The sequence below is a fragment of the Acipenser ruthenus genome, chromosome 4 (assembly GCF_902713425.1).
Source record: "Acipenser ruthenus chromosome 4, fAciRut3.2 maternal haplotype, whole genome shotgun sequence".
Lineage (NCBI taxonomy): Eukaryota > Metazoa > Chordata > Actinopteri > Acipenseriformes > Acipenseridae > Acipenser > Acipenser ruthenus.
The window spans coordinates 53,952,654-53,969,962 of NC_081192.1; the positions used below are offsets into that span (position 1 = coordinate 53,952,654).

Below are 17,309 nucleotides of genomic sequence, written 5' to 3' on the forward strand. Positions count from 1 at the left end.
ATAAGCTCTGGTGCAACCAATTGTCTTTAGAAGTCACATAATTAGTTGAATGGAGTCCACCTGTGTGCAATTAAGGTGTTTCACATGATTTCAGGTTAAATATACCTGTGTCTGGGAGGTCCCACAGTTGGTTAGTACATTTCCTAACAAAAACTACATCATGAAGACGAAGGAACATCCAAAGCAAATCCGGAATAAGATTTTTCAAAATCACCAATCAGGGGTAGGATATAAGAACATTTCCAAGGCATTGAACATCCACCGGAGCACAGTAAAGTCCATTATTAAGAAATGGAGAGAATATGGCACAACTGTGAATCTGTCTAGAACAGGCCGTCCTCAAAAACTGAGTATCCGGGAGAGAAGGGCACTAGTCAGGGAGGCCACCAAGAGGCCTATGGCAACTCTAAAGCAGTTACAGTCTTCCACGGCTGAGCTGGGAGACACTGTGCATACGGCAACAATAGCCCGGGTGCTTCACAAAACTGGCCTTTATGGGAGAGTGGCAAAAAGAAAGCCATTGTTGAAAAAATCTCACATCAAACCTCGGCTAGACTTTGCCAGAAGGCATGTGGGAGACTGAGACCAAGTGGAAGAAGATTCTATGGTCTGATGAGACCAAAATAGAGCTTTTTGGCCTCAACGCTAAGCGCTATGTTTGGCGCAAGCCTAACACCGCACATCATCCTGAGAACACCATCCCTACCGTGAAGCATGGTGGTGGCAGCATCATGCTATGTGGATGCTTCTCTGCATCAGGGCCTGGAAAGCTCGTGAATATAGAGGGCAAAATGGATGCAACAAAGTACAGAGAAATCCTGGAGGAAAACCTGCTGAAGTCTGCAAGAGACCTGAGACTTGGGAGAAGATTCATCTTCCAGCAGGACAAATGACCCCAAACATACAGCCAAAGCCACACTGGAGTGGCTTAAAAACAAAAAGGTAAATGTCCTGGAGTGGCCCAGTCAAACCCCGGACCTCAATCCAATTGAGAATATGTGGAAAGAGTTGAGAATTGCTGTTCACCAAAGGTCCCCATCCAACTTGACGGAGCTTGAGCAATTTTGCAAAGAAGAATGGGCAAAAATTGCAGTGTCCAAATGTGCAAAGCTGGTGGAGACTTATTCAAATAGACTAATGGCTGTAATTGCTGCCAAAGGTCCATCCATCCATTATCATTGTACTGCACTGCATCTAGCTACCTCCAGACCCTCATCTCTCCCTACACCCCCACTCGACCTCTCTGCTCCCTTGCCTCCAGAGCCTGCTCCTTCTCCACCCTCGCTCCGCAGTGGTGGAATGACCTTCCCACAGATGTCAGGACTGCCCAGTCCCTGACCACATTCCGGCGCCTCCTTAAGACTCACCTCTTCAGACAGCACCTGTAGAACTCCTCTGTTTTTCCCCTGGGACACTTATCACCCTTCCTTAAATGCGCTTTACTTGCTCTTATCTGCCCCCTATTTTACTGCATTTAATCCTGTACATCAGAGTACTGTAATCTGCCAAGTGTTTAATCTGTAGTATTTTGTATTTAATCATATCCTGATGTAACTATGACTGACACTGTTATCTGCTGTATTATTGAATTGTATTTTGTCACACTTGTACTTGCTTGAACCAAAGTCATTGTATTTATCTTGCTCTTAATTGTATTATTACTTGTACTGTGATACTTGAAATGTATTTGCTTACGATTGTAAGTCGCCCTGGATAAGGGTGTCTGCTAAGAAATAAATAATAATAATAATCATTAACCGCTTACTCTTCAGGGTCGCAGTGAGCCGGAGCCTAACCCGGCATACACAGGGCGCAAGGCGAGACTACACCCTGGATGTGACACCCTGGATGGGACACAAGTCCACTCACACACAGGGCAATTTAGAGTAACCAATCAACCTCGACAGCATGTCTTTGGACTGTGGGAAGAAACCGGAGTACCCGGAGAAAACCCACGCGGACACGGGGAGAACATGCAAACTCCACACAGACAGTACCCTAGGCCGGATTCGAACCTAGGACCCTGCCACTGTGAGGCAGCAGCGCTAACCACTACGCCACCGTGCCTCTTCCAAATATTGACTCAAAGGGGTGAATACTTATGCAATCAATTATTTTTTGTTTTGTATTTGTAATTAATTTAGAACAATTTGTAGATTTTATTTTTCACTTTGACATTATGGACTTTTTTTGTGTTGATCAGTGGCAAAAACTCCTAATTAAATCCATTTTGGTTCCATGTTATAACACAATAAAATGTGGAAAAGTCCAAGGGGGGTGAATACTTTTGAGAGCCACTGTATATGCTGGTACACAGGGTGATATATTCAAAAATACGAATACATAAGCTAACATCACAAAGAGCTATATAAACAAATAGACCATAAATGCAATAATAAAGCAAACATTGCACAATACAACATACAAAAAACAACAATGAACAAAACCTCAAAGACCTGGCAACGTGTGTGTGTCGTCTCCCCACCCCATTTTAAAAAATAAATAAATAAATAAATAAAGATATGACTTGATAAATGTGCTTTTGTTCCACTATTGTATTGAATTAGTTGTTATAAATAGTACCACCATCTGGCGGAGTGTCCCGCCCCTATATATATATGTGCACTAGTTTTATTATTATTTGCATTATTATACAAATAATAATAAAAAATAAAGCCGCCACCACTATTTGTTATTGTTTTGTGTTTTAATTTACTTTTGTTTGTTTAGTGTGTTGTTTGTTTAAATCTTTTGTTTGTTTATTATTTAATAAAACGCTGAGCGCCGTAGCGCTGAAGTTTCACCACTGCTACTTTCTGAGGCTGGCAAAACGTGATATTTACATTGCCAAAAAACGTTGTGCCAATGTTAGGCCGATGAGCAAAAATACGTTGGCCCAACGCTGACATTTAACTTGAAAGGAGGTCATTTTCAACACAACTTTAGGGTGCACAATGTAATAATTTTCTCACCATTCGTGTTATTTGGTTTCTGTTTCTTGTTTAGTTTTTTTGTTTTTCATTACATATTTGAAACCTAAAAGGAAATCCAGACCATTCATCCTTTATATGTTTTTTTAAATTGAATGTAAACTTGCTTGCTATAAAGAAATCATTTTTGAAAAAGATCAAAACCAAAATACACTTCAGTCGTTTCAAAACCACCATTTGTTACCAATGTCCTACTTTATTTTAAATATTGTCTTGGCTTCTAAAGTGTGCATAAGAGACGGTGTCTCTAAGTGGTTGCAGCTAGAATGGGAGCCAAGAATTCCTATTTTTGAATCCCTGCTCAACCACTGGCTAATGACCCAAGTCTTTTAACCACGTCCATGTCTTATCCAGCCGACATTATCTACTGCAAATGTGCCATGCACCTTAAGTGGGTTATCCTTAGTAAACCCATTCTAAAAAATTGAAGGCTGTTTTGATTGATTAAACAACTATGCTGGGGGCTCCCGAGTGGCACATCTGGTAAAGGCACTCCTCGCGGAGTGCAGGATGTGCCCTATAGCCTGGACATCGCCGGTTTGAGTCCAGGCTATTCCACTGCTGACCGTGGATGGGAATTCCCAGGGGGCGGCGCACAATTGGCCGAGGACCCCGCCAGGGGGGTGTTTAGATCGGCCAGGGTGTCCTCGGCTCACCACGCACCATCGAACCCTGTAGTCTGGCCAGGCACCTGTGGGCTTGCCTGTAAGTTGCCCAGAGCTGTGTTGTCCTCCGACACTGTAGCTCTGAAGTGGCTGCACGGTGGGCCTGCAGTGTGTAAAAGAAGCGGTCAGCTGACGGCACACGCATCAGAGGACAGCGTGTGTTCGTCTTCGCCCTCCCAAGTCAGCACAGGGGTGGTAGCGGTGAGATGAGCCTAAAAATAATTGGCTATTCCAAAAAAAAAAAAAAGAACTATGCTGGCAACAAAAGTCAATCACTATCACCTATATCCACAGTATGTACATGTAAAAGTGTAAGAGTGATATACAGTGTAAAGAGATGGGCTGAGCACCTTTGTATCCTCACAGACTGTGATACTCAATAAAGTGTGCTAAAGAATGCAAATCATACTATAATTGGATAATGGTTATGTACGTGTAAAATTCAACATTCGTTTGGTCGTCTCATATATCTATAACAGAGAGAAAATGCATCCTTGGTGGAGGATATTAAAACTGCATGACTGTGGTTAACATAACTTTTAATGAATAGTGATTTAAAGCTTTCTCAATAGGAGTCAGTAAGCCATTCTTTTTATGTAACACATTGAACAATTTTAATCATCACATTAAAGCAGGGGAGAAAATGATGCATGCTCTTACTTGTAGTATATCTGTTTTCATTTTTGTGGCCAGAGTGAAATCTATATGAATTACTGTTGTGGCTTGGGCATTGTGCTATGATGTAATCCTCATGGTCCAAAACCAGCCTGCTTTGTAAATGTTCTCTAGCTATGTACAGGGGTATTAGGTCGCTATGGACTGTACCAAATAAATCAAGATGCAGAGGTATAAAACAGTTCAATGGATGACAGAGTACAGACAGCAACATGATTAATTCCAGGATTAAATGGCATGTCTTATGAAGATTTTTTTTTTCTCTCATTTGAATTTGCTCTTACTACAGATTGTATTTTATAACTGCTCTTATCTGTAATATGAAACTTTGTAATGTGATACTTTGTAACAACTGTAGGATAAGGACATCTGCTAAGAAATAAATAAGACAGACTGAAAGAGCTGAACCTATATAGCCTAGAAAGGAGAGTCAGAGGTGACTTAATTGAGGTATTTCAAATTGTCAATTAGACTTACTGAAGCTCATTACGTGGAAAGCACCTAAATGCAATAGTCAAAAACCAATTGTACATGCCTACAAATTTCCCGAATACTAGTTAAGTTTTGGCTATATACCAGTCTGATTTAGCATGGTAAGTTATCTGTGCTTTTAGGCTATACTATATATATATTTTCTCCATATAAAATATATGCATCTTGCCTTTTTTAATTCAACACCACGCTTTAATTGGAACTCGACACTTATTACCGGTAACAAGGGGATAAAAAACTATTAAACAGACTGAACTCTGACTGTGCATATTTTAGCCTTTTAGTTTTGTACACCTGTCTTAACAGAGGTATTCTTACTGCAACACATCCTTTAAGTCCTGATTTCAAGAGTGACCTTCGTACTGTTAATTTGATGGACAGCGACACCTGCGCCTTCTGCCAGTTCTGTTGTCAATTCAATGTTCGTCTTCTTTCTATTCCTTAAGGCTATTATCTTCAAGCATTGCTCATCCTTGTTAGACAGCATTCTGGGTCTTCCAGTCCTGGGTTTGTCAATTACAGATGATATTTCTCGAAAAATGCAACATGTCTAAGACTTTGCACAGCAGTTTATATATATATATATATATATATATATATATATATATATATATATATATATATATATATATATATATTCCTATTTAAAAAACAATCTCACATTGCCTGTGGAAATGTATAGTATGTTGTTCTACTTATTGTAATAAATCCCAATAAACCACTGCATTTAATAATGGAAAATTATTTACAGTCAGTAATCCTGCTGTTTTAATATATTTCAGCTGCTAATTAGCAAGTCTGCTACTTGACAGAAAAAAAGGTATGTTGGTCCAGTTGAACACAAGAATGACATATGATATATACAAAAGAATAACATACTGTATTGCTGCAGTTGTGTCTATACCAATGCTTTTTGCAAGGACAGAAAATGTAAATACTTCATGTCCTATAAAGGATGTAAAAATAAAGCAGAGAGCAAATGTACCGAGGCACCAAAAATCATAAAATGAAAGCTATACTAGCATACTAGATTACTGATAAAACAAACAATTCCAAGTATCAAAAATACAAGTACAAACTAAAATAAAGCTAAGCATTTTTTTAAAATATCCTTACTTCAAAGAATTCACACAAATCAACAATACTTGCAGTTTGAGTATACCTGCACACAGTCACTTAGGGAGTGATAAGCTGACACATAACCACACAGCACATGAAGTTATGCTTCCATGACAACAAAAATGACTTAAACTAAAAAGAAGGGCTTGCTTTTCAATTCATACAAATGCAGCTTTTCTCCCAGAAATGGCACTCTAATCCTTTAACATCTGTTTGCAAAGAAATCTGCCAAAACAGAATGAAAACAGTCTGCAAAAACTAGACATCTCAGCTGTAGATGTGGGTAAAACAGCATTTCAGTAGTACTTTACATACAGAGTTTTTATTTTCATTTTTTTTATTTATTATTAATAGCTGCACAAAAAAACCCTGAGATTTTATCTTAACATCATATAAAGCATAATTTAACATTTTCTAAAAAATAAAGAAATAATACAAATACATTTGGAGGTATTTATTTAATTGGTAGCATTTGCCAAGGTTACTCCTGATGTGGTTCTAACTTGAATAAGTTAGTCCCCTATGGAATGTGGGATAAAATGACCTTTCATCTCCTATTTATACAAAGTAACTGTGATCTACTGCGTCTGCTGCAGGTTACATTTTCTAAAAATCTTTTCCATGAGAACTTTCCCCTGTTAAGCCCCAGGCAAATTATAAAAGAAAAAAGATTTTTTATATATATATATATATATATATATATATATATATATATATATATATATATATATAATTTTTTATTTTATAATATAGATTAAGTTGCCCTAAACACCAGCAGATCTAATAACCATGTAATTTAAATCATTACAATCAGGGGCGCCCCAGAAATATTTCACGTGGTACGCAAAACTGAATCACACCGACATCGCATAAAATACTGAACGGTAAACCAAACAGCATACTACAACAATAAAAAGTATACATAAATCTATTTGAAATACATACTTAAACCAGAGGGGAAACCACAAATCATACATTTCTAATTACTTTTACAATCACTAATGTAATTTTTACTCATCCCATTTAACTAAACATAAAACTTTATTTTCTTGCATGTTGTAGCAAAGAAAGTGTGCAATAATAATAATAATAATAATAATAATAATAATAATAATAATAATAATAATAATAATAATGTGTTTTTCATTTTAATATTAATAGAACTATAAATGTGTTTTTACCTTGCTCAATCCTGAAAGAGCAGAGGAATTCTTCGGGTTCCAGTTGCATCAAAGTCCCGCAACACTTTCTCACTGTCGATCGCCACATTGTGGTGAATGTTCATCAGTGCTAGTCCAGTGAGTCGTGTCTCTGACATGGTGCTGCGCAAGTAAGTTTTCATGCGCCTCAAACAGCTGAAGGAGCGTTCAGCTGAAGCAGTGGACACAGGCATGGTAAGCAGTACTTTTAAGATGTTGTGGTTGTTAGGGTACAGAATCACATGTTTCACTGCTGCTCTTGTCAGTATTGCAATGCCTTCAGAGCTCAAGCTCTATCAGCTGTTTGTACACGCGGGGCATCATAGCCTCATACTCCTCTTTCATCTCACTCCACATTGCTTGGGTCAGCATTGGCAACTTGTTGGGGAGAAAATATTGGCCTTTAAGTCCAGGCAAAGAACTGCACACTCGATCATTCAACTGTGTGGTTAGATGATCCAAACATGGAAGAAATAGATTCAAGCACCAGTATTCTTGTGGCATTACAGCTGGGACATTCGACCTCTGTGTTTGAAGTCTTGCAATACGAGGCATTGAGACAATTATTTCCATTTTTTCAGCCAGTGCACAGGCATTTTCCGACAGGTTGGTATAGGTGCTGTCCGCCCTTTTGTCCCCAAGCAGTGAAACTAAATTGCTGGCTTGTTGACTGGCTTTCACTAGATCGCAAGACGGGTTCTGAAGAGCATTGCTGAGTGGAGTGAGATACTGCAGTAACCCTTGGCACACCATAATACAGACCAGAAACTCAAATGACTCCATTGCTCTGGCTTTGGATACAGCTGTGTCACTACACTTGTGGTCTGTGTCTGTTTTTAAATGATCGATGGTGGCAAACACATTTTCATAGTTCATGATGACAGTGGAGAGGCACGCATCATGCTGAGACCAGCGGGTGTCAGAAAACTTCTGCAGACGCTGCATTGTGTCACTTTTATCCAAAAAACACTGCATTCGTTTTGGAGATGCAGGCACAAAAGCCACAATCTCTTGAACGGTATTCAGTGTATTGCGACCTAAAGGGATTATCGTTGAGTGTGTAATTGCGAGGTTTAGTGAGTGATTTCTGCAGTGCATATACACTGCTGAGGGGTATTGCTTTCTGATGCGGGCCTGCACTCCAAGTATTTTGCCACTCATATTTCCACTACCATCATAGCCTTGTCCGACCAGGTTGGAGGGGTTCAAATTGGACTGCTGCAGGTGGTTCAGAAGCAGGGTGGTAAGTGTTTCACCTGTTGTATCACTTGTTGAAATAAAAGCCACAAAGTCCTCTTGATTGATCCACATATCTTAGAATAAGGGACACTTGTTCTGTGCAGCTAATGTCAGCACTCTCGTCTGCCAGCAACAAGAACAATTTAGCACTTCTGCATTTAAGTAGAATGCCATCACGTATTTGCTTTCCGCACAGATCAATAATTTTGTTTTGTACTCTGTGGCTGCAGTACTTCCCGTTGCCTGGTGGTTGCTGCAAGTGCACACTACTCTAAAAAAGCTCTGAAGTTGCTGCGCTCGTCGGTGTGACCCCTGATTGAAACGTTTTGTTTACCGCAAACCGCTATTAAATCGACAATTACTCTTAGAGCTGACTTACTGCGTTCTGCATATTCCTGGTGGGCTTTATTCAAAGATGAAATTATGGGCTGTTGCTTGTTATCACAAACACGTAAAAATTCAACAGCACGTATTTGAGCACTCAGATGCGTTTGTGTTGTAAGATGTTTTGTAATGATTTTCTTTGCGTTGCTCCAGTACACAAGAGGCCGTGATCGTAGTACTATGTCACCAGATGAAAATATGATACAGGCAACACAAAACACACCATCCTTTGCTTCACTGTATCGCAATGTTGGATACAAGGCCTCGTCAAAGAATTCATCTGGGACTCATCGTTTATTTCCAAAAATACAGCGCAATGGTGCTGTCCATCCCTTTTTTGGCTGAAACCGGTTTCGAAAAGCACTTAATTTTATTGCGTCGTGTGCCGTTTTAAATGCATCTGCACTGACAAGGCCAATATCTTGTACATCTTCAATCTCAGATATACTACTAGTACTTACACTGAATGCTGGTCCTGCTGTCTTTTCAGTACTGAAAGTCCCTGAAACAGACGGTTCGGTACTTGTTGTAATATTGTTATTTTGATCCGAGTCACCCTTCCTGCTCTGATCATCAGAAGAAAGCACTTTTTTGAAGCCGGCATCATTTGCTTCCGTTTGCTCATTGTACTATTTGAAAAGCTTAAAATAAAAAAGACCACTGCCCGCCGCAGACCATGCCAAATTAAATAAACAATAATAAATGTCTCTATATATTCTAAATAATCGTTCGTTCACACTTCTCTATCGATCAACTTTTTTTTTAATCTCCTCTCCACACACCAACACTCCCCTTCCTCTCAACTCCGCCCCTGTCAGTGTTCAACAAACCAGGTAAGGCATTAGCTGAACTCCGCCCCTTAAGTAAAAATCAGGAGGTTGTGTGCCTGTCCAGGATTGGTGGACCCAGACAGATTGACGGCCGTGTATTCCCTCCTTCCTTCTGTAACCCCGCGAAACATTCAGAACGTAAGCAAACTGCAGAGCGAAACCCCGGGTCGCTTCATAACTACAATATCCATCTGCGGATCGCACAAGATTACTTAAATATTAAGATCTAATGGTACGCACAGCGTGTAACGTGCTTACGGCTGCGGGCGCCCCTGATTACAATATTAACACATTTTTAAATAAACTAGAGACTAACACTGTTGTAGGTTTGCTTTTTAGAACCATGGGCCTTTTACATAAACAGCAATACCTATCACTCGTATATGGGTCATAATTGCATTGTAGAAAACATGAATCTGCTTACCTTTGTTTCACATTTCTTGTGACAGGCCAATCTGCAAACTGGAAGAAAGAAAAAAAATAGTAGCGTAAAAACCAAATAAGCATGTTTAAACTTTGAACTGTTTGCTGGTTAAATGACATGAATAACATTAAAAGAACTGTAACAAACAGTGGTTATGTTGCGTTGGACAATATTAACTGTTTTTAACTAGTTTCTCCATAATTGAACAAAAAGTGAACTTACAGTGACAAATCTTCAGAAACCACTTCTTTAAAAAAAAAAAGTAGGCATTGTGGTTTGTTGTATTTTTGTCTCAAATGTTTCAGGGAACCTCCTAAACTATGGCACTACCCCTACAACAATTCTAACAAGCAAATACTTAAGAGTCCTGGTTTCGCATGACCTCTTCTGGGAAATCTGGTTGGAGGAGCAGATAACAGTGTACATTCCATTGCCTATTTCCCCTACACTGACAACTGAGGTGCAGTGTTTACATCTGCTCACTAGGAATAGTAATGGGTTATACCAATCTCACTTTCAGACTTAAGAAGATATGCATTCACAACCAACTGTCACTGCTGATCTGGGATGGGAGTAGTATACAAGGGGAGGCACCCGGAATTCACAAAAAAAATTAAGGTTTATTCCACAACATTTTTAAGAACATGAAATATACATAAGCTTCCATATAAGCAATCTGTCATATAAGCATGCAACTGTAGAATTGAATCGTCCTTGGTGGAACAACACAGATCCTTAACTAGCTCGGGGCGAGCAGGGCAGCTGCTGTTCTCAGTGTTTTCTCTTGTCAGCTGGCAGTGCCCCCTAGCATAGTCTGAAGATTGATTTCAGTGATTAAATAATTAATTAAGACTCCAGCCACAGGTGTATAAATAGTGTGGTCACAGGTGATAAAGGGATTCGTGTGATCAGAGGTGGAATGAGAGTCGGAAGGTAAAGAAAGTGAAACTAAAGATCCACAGGAATTGCTACGAGTGCTGGTTCTACACCAGCATGATACGTGTTTGGTTTCGTGTTCTGTTGTGTCTGTTTGTTTTGGCCACTGTGCCGTTTTGTTTTGTGAAGTGTTTTGTTTTGTTAAACCTTTTGATTTATAATAAACCGGCGCAACAGCGCATTTACTCACAAAACTATGTCCTATAATTCCTGGTCTGACGTCATCACAGAGCCTATCCGTGACAATGCACCTCTGCACTAGAAAAGGGAATGTGAACGACCACGAGCCAGGTTCTACACAAACCATATGATGAGCGAAAACTAAATAAATAAATTACCAAGATGCCGCCAAAGAAGCCATCTGGAGCCGAATTCAGACAACAGAAGAGAGGGAGAAAAGAGGAAGCAGTAAGCTTTCTCATCAGTGGCAGATTTGGCTGACAAAGGTTGCTGACTCAGGTGGAAGCTCGACAAGAACATCTCTCTAACTTGGCGATTCTCTCCACTGAGCAGACCTTAACTAGATCAATAAACTTTGACACTGTAATTGATGAGTTTGCGAGTGTTAAGGATAGGAGAGCTCCTCTGTAAATGGGTCACCCTGTCGGCATTTCAAGCTGTGTTTTCATCAGGTCATTTTTTTTTTAATAATATGATTCAGTTACAGATTGACTCAAATGTGCTGACTAATCCATGTAGTACAAGAGACTGTAACGAAAACAGAGATTATAAGAAACGGACGGGCACTGAAATGGTATTTCAGCGAAGAGGTGTACAATTGTGACTGGATCTGTGGGTGTGAGATCTGTGGGTCCACAAAAAGAATCTGTGAAATAATACAGAAATATACTTGATATTTCTATTGTAATTATTTACTTTCTGTATAATTGCAGATGTTAGAAATTGAACATTGTCGTTTTAAGAAACATCAGTTAAGCCTTTTTGAGTTACCCAACCTCACTCTTCTCAGTCTCGTTTGAGTTTGCTGTGTGTGTGTTAGCTTGATTAGAGAAGAAGGACTGAGATGTAGAGATGTAGAGCTATGGCCAAAAGTGTTGCATCATCCTAGAATTCAAGGATTAAGACATCATTTAAAACATATAAATGATATGAATGTAATTTAAATCTTTTATTTAACATCATGAAATCAAAGAAACTACAAAATGATATCGCAAGCCATAAAAGTAGTACTTTGTATTTGCAGTGCATTCCATTGTACTTTAAGACTGCGTTAATCCTCGCAGGCATGGCCAAAAGTGAAGTGGCATGATGCTGTCATCTTCCAACCATTGCTTCACTTGTTTGGCTCAATGGCAAGAGGCTCCATCATCTTGGAAGTAGAAATCATCGTTGGGAAAATGGTTCTGAGCCATAGGGAGGAGGTGGTCTTGGGAGTGTTTTCAGGTACTAGTCCTTGTTCATAGCTGTCCCCTTGGGTAAAAATGTGTACAGATCCTGTGCCTTTGGCAGAAAAGCATTCCCAGATATGGACAGTTTCTGATGAAGGTTTTCTTGTAGATAGTTTATCTACAATGCAGATGAGCATGAAAGGAAACACGGATGATATACAAAGACAAAAAATAATGTGACACCTTAAATTACACAAGATATTGACTATTTAATTTGTTGATCCATATTTAGTGTGGAGAACTGTGGAGTAATTATACTATACAACCACAAAACAACTATATTAATTTATAAATGGCAATAATCGGGGGGGGGGGGGTCTCTGTATTGCTTCTGCATTCTGTCAGAGTTGTCAATGTTAGAGCTAATTGGGAGAGTAGTACGTGTTATAAGGATCAGCCACACCAGGTGTGGCGCTGTTTAGAACATGTCTGCTTAACTAGCTCAATTGATGGTTTCTAATGCGCTCGGCCTGCAGTGCTGCCAGATCACAGGTTTATCCTCCAGGTTTTAGTCTTTGCTCAGGGCAATCTGGAGGTAAGAAATGGGTGAGGTTTATTTAAAGGTACATTTTTAATTTTAGAGGATTTTCTAAAGGTTTTGTTCCCTAAGATTCATTTATAATGTGGAAGTCCTTCCTTTATTAAGATGGTGGATGCGCTGTGACATTATGCCAGTTGGCAGCTGTGACCACTGATTTCTATAGAATTTCTCCAAATGTCAGATTTAGTTTGACTGATCCCTTCATGTGCAGCAGGTATTAGGGCCCCTAGGCCCACATAGAGTCTGTGCTGCATATAGTTTGAGTGAGAGGCACAGGTGGCGGCCTAATACTTGTTGCAGAGGAAATTAAATTTAGTTGTAACAGCAGTGTTTAAGTGTTGTGCCAGTCAGTGAATATATATATATATATATATATATATATATATATATATATATATATATATATATATATATATATATATATATACAGTACTGTGCAAAAGTGTTAGGCAGGTGTGAAAAAATGCTGTAAAGTAAGAATGCTTTCAAAAATAGACATGTTAATAGTTTATATTTATCAATTAACAAAATGCAAAGTGAGTGAACTGAAGAAAAATCTACATCAAATCCATATTTGGTGTGACCACCCTTTGCCTTCAAAACAGCATCAATTCTTCTAGGTACACTTGCACACAGTTTTTGAAGGAACTCGGCAGGTAGGTTGGCTCAAACATCTTGGAGAACTAACCACAGTTCTTCTGTGGATTTAGGCAGCCTCAGTTGCTTCTCTCTCTTCATGTAATCCCAGACAGACTCGATGATGTTGAGATCAGGGCTCTGTGGGGGCCATACCATCACTTCCAGGACTCCTTGTTCTTCTTTACGCTGAAGATAGTTCTTAATGACTTTCGCTGTATGTTTGGGGTCGTTGTCATGCTGCAGAATAAATTTGGGGCCAATCAGATGCCTCCCTGATGGTATTGCATGATGGATAAGTATCTGCCTGTACTTCTCAGCATTGAGGAGACCATTAATTCTGACCAAATCCCCAACTCCATTTGCAGAAATGCAGCCCCAAACTTGCAAGGAACCTCCACCATGCTTCACTGTTGCCTGCAGACACTCATTCGTGTACCGCTCTCCAGCCCTTCGGCGAACAAACTGCCTTCTGCTACAGCCAAATATTTCAAATTTTGACTCATCAGTCCAGAGCACCTACTGCCATTTTTCTGCACCCCAGTTCCTGTGTTTTCGTGCATAGTTGAGTCGCTTGGCCTTGTTTCCACGTCGGAGGTATGGCTTTTTGGCCGCAAGTCTTCCATGAAGGCCACTTCTGATCAGACTTCTCCGGACAGTAGATGGGTGTACCAGGGTCCCAATGTTTTCTGCCAGTTCTGAGCTGATGGCACTGCTGGACATCTTCCAATTGCGAAGGGAAGTAAGCATGATGTGTCTTTCATCTGCTGCAGTAAGTTTCCTTGGCCGACCACTGCGTCTACGGTCCTCAACGTTGCCCCTTTCTTTGTGCTTCTTCAAAAGAGCTTGGACAGCACATCTGGAAACCCCTGTCTGCCTTGAAATTTCTGCCTGGGAGAGACCTTGCTGATGCAGTATAACTACCTTGTGTCTTGTTGCTGTGCTCAGTCTTGCCATGGTGTATGACTTTTGACAGTAAACTGTCTTCAGCAACCTCACCTTGTTAGCTGAGTTTGGCTGTTCCTCACCCAGTTTTATTCCTCCTACACAGCTGTTTCTGTTTCAGTTAATGATTGTGTTTCAACCTCCATATTGAATTGATGATCACTAGCACCTGTTTGGTATAATTGTTTAATCATACACCTGACTATATGCCTACAAAATCCCTGACTTTGTGCAAGTGTACCTAGAAGAATTGATGCTGTTTTGAAGGCAAAGGGTGGTCACACCAAATATGGATTTGATTTAGATTTTTCTTCTGTTCACTCACTTTGCATTTAGTTAATTGATAAATATAATCTATTAACATGTCTATTTTTGAAAGCATTCTTACTTTACAGCATTTTTTCACACCTGCCTAAAACTTTTGCACAGTACTGTATATAAATATATATATATATATATATATATATATATATATATATATATATATATATATATATATATATATATATATATATATATATGAAGTACAACAAATAAAGTACCACACAATAGAGTACCTGTAGTTAAGGGTTATTCTAATTATGTTCTAATTATTGTTCTAAACTGCAGACGCTTAAAGAAGCTAGTCCAGCCACTTGCACATATTGACACAATCCTATACAACGAGTGATAGCAAACTATATAATTCTACAAAACCAGACAACTACAATATACTGTCTCTTTAACAGCAGGTAATGCATTGCTGTTATTATGAGTTTATTCACAGATATATTTAAAGTGCTGTTTTGGATGGATTACAGAAATAAATATTCCTGGGTCTGGTGTGTCCCTGTGTATTACTACCATGTGGTAGAGGGAAGGGGGGGTACAGTATCACTGATCCTTTACTTGTTTCAGAGGAAGAGACTTCTCTTTTGCCAATTTAGCGACCAGTGTCGCCAGGGGGCCGGCTGCAACTGCATCCTTTAAGGGACAAAGTTTCCTCTGTCTAGTAATAGGGGAAACTGGCACATTAGCAGCCAGTGCTGTCATCAAGACAAGGGTACTGCAGATCCACAGGAGCCTGAGGTACTGCCAACTTTGTTATACAGCTCTAGCTGCTTGGAGGCAAACAGCACTGTGATTAGAGGAAGGGATAGAATTACAGCTACCTACTGTAGTAAACTGCTATTTTCAACACTATTGGTCTTTTATAAACCTTTTTTATTTAGTATGTTGGAAACATTTTCCTGCTTATCAATGACTCTGACATTACTTGGGAGCAACCCACAATGATGCCTACAAATCTACCCAATAAAAGCTATTAAATTCAGCCCACAAAGTATCTAATCCCTCTGCCATTTTGTAATTGTAAACAGTATTTGTTTTAAATGGTAATTTATCACTAGTTGTAAGTGTCCCCGCCCTAACCTACAATTATATACAGGGCCTTTGCTCACTTTTTTTTATACCGCCTGTGCTAACTAAGGTGCTAACTTTACAGTAAGATATACAGCACAGTGTATTTCTATTTAATCCCCTTGCTCCAATTTGAGACACTGCAGACATTATTACTATTTATTATTATTATTATTATTATTATTATTATTATACAACAATACACACTCATGATAATGCTGTATGCCAGGGGCCAGTAAAGAGACCCCACCATTTGCGTTCTGCTTTAAAAGTAAAAGCAGTTCCTCACAATAAAAGATTGGACTATAAATGACGAAATAGCATAAGAAGGGCTAGATAAACCTTACCGTCCGCAGATTGGTCAAAGCCAGCCCAGTGTCATCAAGTGCAAGTTAACGTGAATCAATTTAATAATGCCAGCAATTAACAATAGTTCTGCACCAGATGCCTCTGGCTCAGTCAAGTTCTCATAGGGTTATTAAGATTTTTCTAAATAAATGTTCAACCCACTAATGCACTCCACTGGACTCAGGAATCAGATTAATTTCTTAGAAAAGGGTAGCAACCAGGAAGATTAAATTGGACATCATTTTTGAAGCACTAGTCACAAGTATTCTCTCTGTATGGTATATGATATTCTACTATACAAAGTACATGCACCTTAAAAGTTAATTGCATTGCATTTGCATTCACTTACCTCTGCATGAAACTCCGTCTTTGTTGATCACCTGTTTGCAGGTAGCACAGGTTTTGGGCTTCTTGAATGTCTTGGTCTTGAAAGTGTGGGAACTTGAAGCTAATCCTTCAGGCTGTAATAAATTAAAGTATATTTACATTTAGGACATAAGCAGTAACAGTGGTAATGATTATTCTTAATACCTTAACCTTGTTTCTTTTGCAGCTTGCATGCTGATATAGTGGTACGAATACATGTAGCATTTTACTTGTAGACTCACTTTAACACATTACATATGCACAGCACACACATTTGGGCAGCCCCAAAGACATTTTAGTGGAGTTATTTTCCAGGTATGTCACATTGAATGACTAGGAAACAGTATGAGGTTGAAGTTACAGTACTTCAGATGAATGATACTTAAAACATTATTTGCAAATGCAGCTTACGTTTACATCTATGAAGTATAAAGTAAAAAAAAAAGTGCAACTCCCTAACATACAGAAATAGTGAGTTAACCGTTGGTGTCATGGACCCTGATTTAGGACTAATTTAGGACTGCTCAATGTTAACTTATGCCGGGCTTACACTGTAATGATATCAGTAGCTTGGTAGACTACTGTAGCTTTAAGAACGCTAAGGCGTGACTCCTCCCTAGCTGTGTGTAAGCTAACGTGAATTCAGTTAAGAGTTATATTACGAAGCAGCATGGCTGTGTGCGTAGTGGGTTATTACAAAGAATAACATAAAA

General features: G+C 39.1%; 1 protein-coding gene across 5 annotated transcripts in view; it reads right to left on the reverse strand.

Annotated features, from left to right (window-relative positions):
- Positions 1–17,309, reverse strand: part of LOC117400218 (tensin-3-like) — a 185,953-nt gene that overhangs the window by 89,639 nt on the left and 79,005 nt on the right. For all 5 annotated transcript variants that reach the window (XM_059022543.1, XM_033999805.3, XM_033999810.3 and 2 more), the window contains exons 2-3: positions 16,580–16,691; positions 10,018–10,055 (exon numbers count right to left, since the gene is read on the reverse strand). In XM_059022543.1, coding sequence (XP_058878526.1) covers positions 10,018–10,055; positions 16,580–16,691 — 150 coding nt within the window. The remainder of the gene's footprint in view (positions 1–10,017; positions 10,056–16,579; positions 16,692–17,309) is intronic.